General features: G+C 39.9%; 2 protein-coding genes across 6 annotated transcripts in view; one reads left to right on the top strand and one right to left on the bottom strand.

The window, feature by feature from the left end:
• socs1a (suppressor of cytokine signaling 1a) lies at positions 1-3,818 on the top strand. 2 transcript variants are annotated; one of them, XM_079820271.1, is made up of 2 exons: positions 1-82; positions 2,864-3,818. In XM_079820271.1, the coding sequence occupies exon 2, from the start codon at positions 2,938-2,940 to the stop codon at positions 3,541-3,543; it is 606 nt and encodes a 201-aa protein (XP_079676397.1). In that variant the 5' UTR covers positions 1-82; positions 2,864-2,937; the 3' UTR covers positions 3,544-3,818. The 2 variants fall into 2 exon arrangements, with proteins under 2 accessions (XP_079676397.1, XP_079676396.1); XM_079820270.1 differs by lacking the exon at positions 1-82 and adding an exon at positions 2,242-2,414.
• Positions 3,819-9,650: 5,832 nt separating this feature from the next.
• The window catches only part of clec16a (C-type lectin domain containing 16A), an 87,510-nt gene continuing 85,489 nt past the window's right edge, over positions 9,651-11,671 (bottom strand). For 3 of the 4 annotated variants that reach the window (XM_079821829.1, XM_079821830.1, XM_079821832.1), the window contains one exon: positions 9,657-11,563. In XM_079821829.1, coding sequence (XP_079677955.1) covers positions 11,130-11,563 — 434 coding nt within the window. In that variant the 3' untranslated portion in view covers positions 9,657-11,129. Of the gene's footprint in view, positions 11,564-11,671 lie in introns of all 4 variants that reach the window. The other variant, XM_079821831.1, reaches the window with a different exon arrangement.

The following is an 11,671-nucleotide window of genomic DNA, read 5'->3' on the forward strand; positions in this document are numbered from 1 at the left end:
ACAGGAATATGCTGCAAGATGAAACAGACCAGACCGAAATATTTGACTAGCAAACACTGCTTCTCAACCATAAAAGAACTAGGTAAATATCATTTTCACGAATGTAATTATGTAAACGGATTGTATGCTGCAAGCATTTCGCAGATTTCTCCTGTACTGGGAATTTGATTTGTTAAAGATGAAGTGATTTAGTCGCATATTATTAATCTGCATGATCTGCGTGCCACGGTTTGTGAATGAAACGGATATGCGCACATATGCAATTGATTTCTGGGGGCCTGCAGCCTCGACACGGTCCTCAGACAGTTTGGACTTATGAATGCATTTGTGCATTTGTACGAATAAAAAAATACAGGCCCATTACTACATACTGTCAATATCTGAAGAGAAATCTGGAGATACAATATCTATCTAGAAAAATGATTGATGATGACGATGATGATGCTATTTTGCCAACATGTCATTGAATAAACATGTGCCGCCTAACACGTGCAAGCAGTTCCTCCATCCGATAAGGAGGTTTGTTTCAGGGAAAAGCTCTGGTCATTCAAATGCCTGTATGCTTAGATTCCTCTTTGTGTTCCCTGTATCTGGAAGTGCAAGTACGTTATCGTCCGCTAGTGGTCCTCCTACAGTAAATATGTGTCTTTCTGAGAAATAAAAGAGAAATGAAAGTACAACCAGTAATTCTACCTCAAAGCAAACAAGTCATTGTAAAGAAAATACACCCTCGAATTTGCATGATTGGAATTTCAGTTTCACAATGATATCATTCAAAAGAATCATAGTCAGGACACTTCACTGTAATTAATTAGCAAGTGTTTTAGTGAGTATTTGGATGTAAGCTGATGTCATTCTTCTTGTTCAATGGGCTCCCAAGTCACATGCAAATCTCTTTTACTGAGAATTGCATGTTAAGCACATGCATACATTGGGTGAATCTGATGTGCATTTTTGACGCCCTCAAAAAATTGCATGCAAAACTATGAAACAATCTGGAGACAAATGCAATGGTGTTTAAAAAGCAGAAGATTTTCTGTGCAGCTGTGCAGTATACCATACCCGAGTGTCTATACGCATGCCATGCAACATCTCTATTTGTTAGAAATGAAACTTATGGAAAAATGTTTGCCTGGTCCGCAGCTGTGGATTTACGGGCCGAAAGTAAGTTTCATTTACGGCTTAATGCTTTGCAGAGCTAACCCACTGTGGGATCTCAACCGACCTGTCAACTGACACAGTGTCACATTACCAGGACAAAGGCGGACATACATAATCCACAACAAACCCATCATTCTTCTTTCAGACGAATACAATCAGAGTTATATTAAAAAATGTCCTGGATAATTCAAGCATTATAATGGCAGTGAATCGGAGCCCAAAAAAGTGCATCCATCCATTATAAAAGTAATCCACATGGTAAGCCGCCTTCCAAATTAAATTTACGCAGAAGAAGAATGTCATATGCACTTGATGGCTTGAGGATAAATAAATCATGGCCTAATTTTTATTTTTGGGTGAACTATCCCTTTAAGGCTGTTTTTTTTTTTTGTTAGTTAGTTACACATCTGTGTATTGCAATAGTATTTCTTTTGTAGTAGATGACATTTATAGTCAAAGGATTTATAATATTGTTAAGTGACCCAGTCATAGGGAATCAGACTGTATAATAGACCTCATGACATTAGAATATTCATGTGACCCTTCACTTTAAGGTTGATCATAAGTATATTTAACTCAGATAAGACGTCATTTTCTTGCTCTTTAATATTCACCAATATAGATCTGCCAGCATTGACACCATATGAGAGCTGAACTGAGCTGGACGATGACATCACTGATTTCTCCAGAATAAATGAACTAAATTAATAACGGAAGATTTTTTTTTTTTTACAACGGAAATGAATCAACACTGAACTTACTTAAGTCAAAACAAACTTTGTTGCGTTATTTTCACTGTTTACAAAGCTGCTTTGAAACAATCTGTATTATAAAAAGCGCTGTATAAATAAAGGTGACTTGACTTCTTTGAAATTTTGGTAGGCTATAAATGGAAGTTTTTGTTTTTGTTTTTTGAAATGCATAAAAGTTTAAAAGAGAAGTGAAAGAATACATATCGCTTCAGGTAGGAGTGGCTAAATCCTGAATTGATTTCACAGAAAAAAACCTGAAAGTGAAGAAAGAATTCCGGGAAATGGGCGGAGCTGTTCGCTCTATATACATGGTTTCAAAAGCGCCTGTCAGTTCAGTCTGACATTAGAGTTTCTGTCGTGCGCTGAGCAAATCTCTATCGAGATATAACGGTGGAATAAATCAATGGGAGTTCAAAAAACACTGCTTTTGGAAGCGGCGACGAGAGTTTGTCAAAGGCAAAGTTGTATTGACTACTCCTGGAGTTCACATTTGCTAAAACGGTAAGATTCAGCCGGAACTAACTTTACTCTTAAGAACGGGTTTAACGGTCTGTTTTTCATTGAAATGTTGAAAAAGCGCGATTAAAAATGTATTGCTTGTTGTACGTCGTAAGGTAACGCTTACAATAGCAATACACTTATTTAAAATAGAAAAATGCTTTTTCTATAATGTAGCAATGCTAAATTATACTCCAAACGAACTCATATTAAATGTAAAACGAATACAATAAACTCACCTCTAACTCTTAAATGCCTTGCTAATGAAGTGAAAAGGATTTGTCATTTTAAATCCAGCTGTGCATCAGAGCGAATAACCTATTAGGTCACACTCTCTGTTGCCATGAAACAAGCAAGTTTATTGTAGAAGCCTTTGTGATGTTCAGCCCAACATGTGATTGAGTTTGGAAGGGGCCACTGATTAACTGTGTTCTTCACTTGCTCTTCAACAGACAGTCGAGTCTCAACTAGATGACTTTCCTGTGGTACGGTATGGAAGATCACACCGGTTGGTCTTTCCTGTAGGATGGTGGCGCACAGTACAGTGGAAGGGAATCAAGGCACAGAAGAACCCCGAGTGAGCACAGAAGCCTCCCCAGAGTTCTCCCAATCCCAAAGGTCAAAGTCCATCCAGCTGGCAGCTGTTTTCCAAACCCATTTCAGGCCCTTCAACTATGCGAGAGACTTCAAGGTCATCGCAAAGACCACCTCAATGCTAGAGGAGAGTGGCTTCTATTGGGGTCCCATGACTGTGGAGGAGGCACATCAGAAGCTGAAGAAAGAGCCAGTCGGAACTTTCCTGATCCGGGACAGTCGTCAGAGCGATGTGTTTTTCACACTGAGTTACAAAGGGCTGAACGGTCCCGTGAGCGTCCGGATTAACTTCAAGAATTCCAAATTCGGTCTGACCGGCAGCAAGGAATCTTTTGACTGTCTTTTCAAACTGCTGGAACACTACATCAGTTCCCCGAAGAAGGGTCTTGTCAGGCCCTACAGGAAAGAACCAGTGCAGTCCCTGCAGCAGCTGTGCCGAAAACGGATATTCCAAACATGCGACGGAAAAGACATCGACTGCATTCCCGTGCACCCAATCCTCAAAGACTTCCTCCATGCCTTCCCTCATCCGCTATGAAGACGAGACTCGTTGCATTAAAGAGCTGCTGGAATATTCTGGAGATACTTGATGGACTCCTCCTCGTGGTCCTGCTCCGTTTTAGGACGCAGGGATCACACTGTAGCACATTTTGGAATATCAGTCTTGAACACTGCACAATGAAAGTTTACATTGTCTGTGAATGTTTACACTATACAGGAATATTGTTTTCCTTTCATCACGTTTCTGCTATGCAGAAAGAAATATTTCAAGATCATTTTTATAAAAAGAATAAATATATTTCTAAACAATTTAAAACATCTCAATTTTTACTTTATTTGTTGGGGGATCCATACACTCTGAGGCCTGAATGAAAACACTTTTTTAAAAATAATAATTAACATTAATTAAAAAAAGCACATCTACTTAACTGTTTTAAACTGTTGCATTTCAGTGGAAGGCTTAGTGAACACTGACCGATGACTAAAAAGTATTTAAAATAAATGATTTAGAAAAACAAATTAATAAGATGTTAAGACAATATTAGTTATTTATTCATTTATATATTTTTTTGAATGAAACTACATAGGCGAGAACTTTTAAGTTTCCTAAAGTCGAGCCTCACCCTTGCCTAACAAGATTCAAGATTCCTATCTTGACTTAATCCATGGCCATGAAACCCGCCTTTTTCTCAGAATAAGACGTGTCATGTTTAAGCCAAGATATATTTTACTAGATTACAGGCTTAGCGTACCTGGATTCCTGAAATGACATATAGAAGAGGACTTATAGGAAGTTTAGGCCATACATTCTGTACTGAACCAGGCTGATTAATCTGGGTAGTAGCGTGGTTGAGAGGCGGAGCTGTGGTGACCGTAAACTGCTTATGGCTCAGACAGACATTTACAAGAAATGAAGAAGGTTGTGAGGACTGATGGAGTGTGATGGGGCGGAGCCTGTGTTCTCCAGAGACGCTAGTACACGGTATCAATACAACTTTGCCACACATCTGACAGGCTTACGCAGAAAAGTGACTAAGAACAAAACAATACTCGGCACCAGGGGTTCACGTAAACTTTAGAGATCACTGCTTGGAATTCCTATCGAGGCTGAAGGAAGTGATCTGTACTGCACAGTCATCAGATAAGACATGACGAGAGAGGTTGTAACACTCGGAATGTGTTTTATTTTGTGCCTTTCTGAGTGATCTGGCTTAGTAGAACAATGGAAGTGAGCCTCTTTTGGCCTAAACGTAGTCGAGACTCGAATCAATCATTAGCAAAAACAGCGGATTGAAACAGGTCAAAGGTCAGAAGCTTTATTACAAGGAAGCTAGTCTCTGAGGAGAAACCTTTCCTGATTCTGATGAAATCATGATATCATAGTATGGAAGTGAGGGGGAAATCATTTGGTGTGCCTGTTCCCAATTGGCTACTTTTTCGAGGGAATTTACCTCAGATTACCGATTAACTTTGTACATTTATTTCACAGGCGAATTTGACACAAATAGGAAACTACCTAGTTTTAAAGAAAATAGAATGCCGAAGCCTCGTTTGATAAGGTTTAGGTTGCTGAGGTTGACAAGGTTAATCGGCCTGTCTCTCGCTCATCTGTAGTGATTAATACACTTGAAAGCGCACAGTCACTTCCAGGAAAAGAGACAGTTGTGTTTCCCTGAAGAGCCCCTAATCTCCACTGCATCTGGCCTCAACTTACACAAACATACATACACACACGTGGCTCCTGAGTGGTGTATTTCCTTTTGGAACCACAACGCTCCCCTCCAAAACGCAGAGACACTCTCTCTCTCACTCTCTCTCTCTCTCTCTCTCTCTCTCTCTCTCTCTCTCTCTCTCTCTCTCTCACACACACACACACACACACACACACACACACACACACACACACACACACACACACACACACACACACACACACACACACACACACACACACACACACAACTTGTGGGTAATCTGTACATAGAAACGTCCGTGGTTTGAGCTTTTGCGCGCACATGAACGAAGAACACATGAACCTCAACTGATAAACACCAAAAAGTTTTCCTTAGATAACACATACTTTGGAACTTTTAATGAAAAACAATAATAATAATTTGAAGCAAATAATAGATTTTTGAAAGTAAAATAGAAAAGTTTATATTTGTGGCATTTTTTTTAACAACATAAAAATATTATCTTGTGTAAAAAGAAAAGGCAAGTGGCTTATCTGCACTACATCAAAACCTACTCATTGACTAGATAGATGTTGCTCTGGAAACTCATTAAACAAGATCAAACTAATTAAAAAAAAATCTATTTATGGTTATGATGCTGTAGACCCCTGGGAGTGGTTTTTGTAAATTTGACTGTTTCAGACCGCAAAACTAAATTCCAGGAAGGCAAGTGATACGGCTACCCACATAATGGTTACTATGACAACACTCATCTCTTGCCATCCCACATCAAGGTAGAAGGTCCCCATGACCTCCACTGAGAATATGTGGGCAGGTCTTCCAATTCACTGATTCACAAAGATACACTTGTTTCACACTGACAGAACATACAGACCACCTTTCGTGTAACCCCCCCCCCCTTTCCATACACAAACAGGTGGTTTTTAAATCATCGGATGAGGATCTGTATAAAAAAAGAAAATTACTCAATGATTTACTCACCCTCAACACCTCCTAGGTGTATATGACTTTCTTCTTTCTGATAAACACAATCAGAGTTATATTAATAAATATCCTGGTGTTTCCAAAATTTATAATGGCATTGAACAGGGCCCACGAGTTTGGAGCCCAAAAAGGTGCATCCATCCATCATAAACGTACTCCACGCGGCTCATGGGGTGTTAATAAAGGCCTTCTGAAGCGAATCGAAGGAGTTTTGGAATAAAAATATCCATATTTAAAACATCATAAAGTAAAATATCTAGCTTCCGCCTTCCATACTCAACGAAGAATGTGTCACTCCTCTTGCAGTTCAAAACACATCATACGCCGCGGCAGGTACGCTTTTTTCGTAAGTTGAATACGGAAGGTGGTCTGGTGGAAGCTAGATATTTTACTTTATAAAGTTTTAAATATGGATATTTTTACAATATTTTTACAAACCGATCACTTCGCTTCAGAAGGCCTTTAGTAAAGGGGTCATGAATTCAGAAATCCACTTTCCCTTCAGCTTTCGATATATATAAAGGTCATCATAATATAAGAATATCTTGTAAGTTTCGGAGGTGAAAACTTCCTTGTTAGTCAAAGAAAAGGCTTAGCAAACGATTGATCTGCGAATGTTCTTACCTGTGACGTCAGAGAGCAGTGAAACGCCTCCTCGACCGAAGAGGAAGAACGACTAATTCTGTAGCTCCGCCCACCGACTTGCGCATGACATGTTATAGATAAATAACATAGGCCTATGTGGAGCTAAACCGGATCGAACTTCCAAGCAATAACCATGCCGCATTACCTTCCCTTGGATTCCAATATTAGCAATGGATGGTTGAACTTTATTTTTAATGAAGATCCAGGTCACGTGGGGAAGACATTGCGCATTTGTTTGCTTCATTTCACTGTGGATTCATTTGTAAACAAGAGACTGGATTTGCAGACAGAATGAGATTAAAAAACTATGCTGTACCTTCTGTATTGGATCCCACAGGAATGATGCAACACACTTATGCGAGTAAATTTTTTTTTCTTATATGTGATAGTATTGCATTAGAGATTGTTTGATATCTACTGATTATGTGTATGTCTAACTAAAAATAACTTACCACGCTGTCACAGGCTGGAGTATCATTTGTATTTGAGGTGTTGTTGGCTCATTGTCCTGCGATTCGGGATCAGACACTAACATGTACGGGCCAGGGCTCGCAAAGCCGGTCGTCCTGGAGATATGGGTTTTCCAGTCGGGATACCAAAATGCATCACTGCGACGGACTTTCTTACATAGTGAAATAACATTCCTTTCTTTATGTGCGTTGTTCACTCTCTTGACTTGATATTTGAACGAAAAATACAATCGCGAAAGTTTTGATCATGCTGATTTGTCTGTGCACTGAAGTTTTGCTGATGCACATACGTGTGTGTGTGAGTTAGTGCTGTGGTTATATGCACCGATTGGGTGTGCCAAGTAATAAAAAATAACACTCCAATTAATTGAGGGTGGATGAGAGACAAATCATTGTGTTTGTTTGATAAAGATTTTTTGTGAGCCCTGTGGGAAAATCACTCCGGTTTCCGTTTTTCCACACGTTTTCAAAACAATTCCAACATGTACTGACGGGGAGTCAAATCTCATTATAATATGCAAAACTGTTATCCAATCCTAGCCGTGGGCGTTTACTCCCAAGTCTTCAATGCGGCACGCCCATAAAAACCGAGCGTTCCAGGAGCTAGGCTCAAAACCAGGGTAGAAAATAGCCTATTACTTATTCATTATGATGTCTTTGAATGTAAAAACCACACAAACGTCATAAGTTGACCTGAGACAACAGTATAAAAATATTTTTTTATACTTTTTTGTGCTTCAAACTCGTGAGCCCTGTTCATTGCCATTATAAAGCTTGGATGCGTCAGGATATTTATTAATATAACTCAGATTGTGTTCATCAGAAAGAAGAAAGTCATATACACCTAGGATATCTTAAGGGTGAGTAAATCATAGGGGACATTTTAATTTTAAAGTGAACTAATCCTTTAAAGTTGTTCCTAAACCTGTATACATTTCTTTCTTCTGTTGAACAATGTCAGAATGTCGGAAACCAAACAGTTGATGGACCCCATTGAAAATCAATGCAAGTCAATGGGTTCCATCAACTGTTTGGTTACACGTATTCAAAATACCTGTTTTTGTGTTCAGGCGAAGAAATAAATTCATACAGGTTTTTGCAGCTAATTTTCAAATTGATTTCAGTCGAAAACCTGTTTAAATGTTTAATTTTCCCTTCCACGTTTAAATCAAGTAGGTGAAAAAAACAACAAAAAAACGGCAGTACAACAATAATTTGAATTCTAACGGCTTTGCAATGTAACACCCTCAGCAATCTTGCCATCTCATCTATTTACAGTGAAATATAGGTTGCTGTAATGTGGCAAGTCATATGGCTGCTCTCAGGCAAATGCTGTGTATTGCAAACCACAAGTTAGTGAGTGTGTGTTCTTTAGAAATAACACCCATGAGGCTGCCTTCAGTAGAAGGCATGAGACACTATCAGCACAGGCTCCTGGAACAAGACCTCTAGAGAACTCGCCAATGAGACTCTCATCAGTCTCATGAGACCGCCTGCACGCATCCATTTATAGTTGCCATTTATAGTTATAGTTTGAATTCAACCTGTTTCTCAGACCAGAGGAACCGCACTAAAGGCCATCGCAGCCTCATTTTTTTCACAGAAATGCTTATCGATAGTGAACTGAAAGCGGTTCAAGACATGTAACTGCATGACATTCATTTTCAGTCGAAGACGATCTGCTGATAAACAGAAGTGGGACTGTTTGTTCACTAATTGTAAACATCTCTGCTTAAAAAAAATGAAATGTAGGAAGGAAGTGCGGGGGTCAATTTAATGCGAAGTCTCTGGGAAAAAGAATAAACATAAATTGTAGTTTTCTCAGTATTGCACAGATCCATCACTGGTTTCCGGACAAACGATGAAAAATCCCCCTCCGTTTTCTGGGAGTGTTTAGTACGACTGCATGGAAAATGGACTAAGACAAATAACATCCTAATAAGCAGCCCACTTTACACAGAAAGAAAGAAAAAACCCTCACATTTTATTTCCATTTTGGCAATTTCCCCTCCCACAGGAATGTGGATTTCACTTAATGTCATCACAGTAATAAAATACGCATGATTAGTTCCAAAAACAGTATTTATACATGTATACAGTCTTTATTTTTTTAACGGTTTTAACCCAAATCACAAGAACTGGATTCCAAGCCAGAGTTCCCCACTATCATCAAGCGACCCAAGCACAGAGAAGCCCACCTATTCTAGGAAACAATGACTATCGGGATATTTCACCAGAACAGGAAATTTGCAAATGTACAGTGTTATTGTTACGAGATTAATGTTTAATGAAATGCCGCTTCTTCATAAAACTTCATTTAAAGACTGAAAAAAAGGTAAGACAACAAAAAGGTACATCAGAATAATTTATTGCATGAATGTAATTAATTATAACATTAGATCAAAACAAATCTTTACACTGTGTACAAACTATGATGCCCTCTGCGCTCACTTTTCTACAATTAATTTAACCTCAAAATACTGATAATATGCAGAATTAATTGTATTGCTTTAAAGATAATATTTTACAAACTCTGTTGATAAAGCTTAAATCTGAGTGCGTTTCTTTAGAGAGTTACCACACATTGGCATCTGCGCCACACCGCGAGAGCGTGCGGATCCCTTCTATGTGCTGCTGTCTATGAACCAAAAACTAATTTTCCATTTCAGTCCATTAGTGATGATAATCCAACTACGTGAATCTTGAATTACTGTTATTGCACACCAAAGTAAAACAAAACCACAAATACATCACACCCAGCTTTGATTAAGTGTGTCCAGCACAAGCTCCTTATGACCTCTAGAATATTAAGTGTTAAAGAACATTAAAACACACCTAAAAAAGAACGGAAAGGTCGCCTCAGCCTTAAAAGAAAAAGAGGAAGAGACCACCTCGAAGTGAAAGAAAACTGGCATGATCATCCTGTGCAGGCAGATTGCAGAATCTTCCAGTAAGCAAGCAAACGCATGAAGGTACGGCAGTGACATAAACCCTCAATAATGTAAGTCGATTATAACCGGTTTATTCACCTGATCAAAAAAAAAAAAACTCACTTTAGAATGTAACTGACATGAGGTGAGTCAGCATGTTTTATACAAAAAGGCTTGGTGAAGCAAGAGTGGAAGAGTGGCCAAAACTGAGCAAAAGTTCATGGGTTGAATGATCTCAAATGCACTCATGAATTAAAACGGGTCATTTTAAGCACATACTGTCTCTGTTCCTTATGATCTCCAAAGAATGACACAAAAGGGCTTTTTTTAAAAACCCACCGTTGAAGTGCAAATGAATGTTCAACTGAAATGAAATAAACCTTCAGAAAAGAGCACCGCTGGATAGACCCAGAAGTCTTTGTACATTCCTCAGTGTTAAGACTGGTAAAATCAAGCGGGCATTCCCCAAGAACCCACTCAGATTCAGATTTAGACGAACACGCCCTTTTCTCTCCGTCTGCTCAGCATCATGGTCCCATACGCGCACACACTCGAACAGTCGCACACAAATCACAAAACAGTCACACATGCAGAGGAACAGCTGGAACACCTCAGCACCAGAGCAGAAAGAATAACACACGACAGAAAAAAGACTGTGCTTTAAGCAGCACTCGTGACGAACAATAATGTCATTGTTCTGAGAGTGCCGTTTTCCTCTGAAATGCATCATGGCCTTGATGTAAAGAGAAGTGTTGTTAACCGCGGTGTTGACACAGTCGGCAACTACACGGATACTATTGAGGACCTGAATCACTAAAGCTGAAAGCGTGGTGCAATGCGTTTCTTGCTTTAGTAACCTGTCCCTAATTTCTTTAGTACATTTTAGTAACACTAGACATATCAGTCTATCGCGGTCTCCTCCTCCAGGTCTGGGTTGTCCTCTTGGTCGGCCGTGACGCCTGCAGAGTCTGTTTCGGGCTGAGTCACAGGTTCCTCCCTCTGAACCTTCATCAAATCCTCAGTTTCTTCGCTTAGCAATGGCCCAGAATCAGGAGAGGCCTCATCTTCCTCTGGTATGACGGGAATATCCTTCCTGTCGTCGTGAGACTGTGCGTCTGCTGCTTCCGTGCGGTCATCTGCAACAATCGTCTCGTCCCCGTCTGCAGGTGCATCATCCTGGACAGAGGACTGGGTGCTGAAGGAGCGCAGACGAGGCGGGTCGGCGGGGGGCAGCAGGGTCAAGGAGTCCACGCTCAGCGTTTCGGCGTCATTGTTAGACAGGAGGGAGATGGTGGGTTGCGGTGCTGGGGTGAGGCTAGGCGCCAGGGAAAGTCCTGAAACGGGGAGAACAGAGCCGGTTAATCCCGCACATGTCCCTCCTTGCTTATGGAGGAGGGGGGTGTTAGACACATGCAGAAACATCTATTCATACTGAAAAGGCA

This window comes from Gobio gobio (genome assembly GCF_949357685.1).
Source record: "Gobio gobio genome assembly, chromosome: 1".
NCBI classification, from domain to species: Eukaryota; Metazoa; Chordata; class Actinopteri; order Cypriniformes; family Gobionidae; genus Gobio; species Gobio gobio.

Coding starts and splice junctions, on each gene's coding strand:
- socs1a (XM_079820271.1), top strand. CDS start 2,938: ATGGTGGCGCACAGTACAGTGGAAGGGAATCAAGGCACAGAAGAACCC.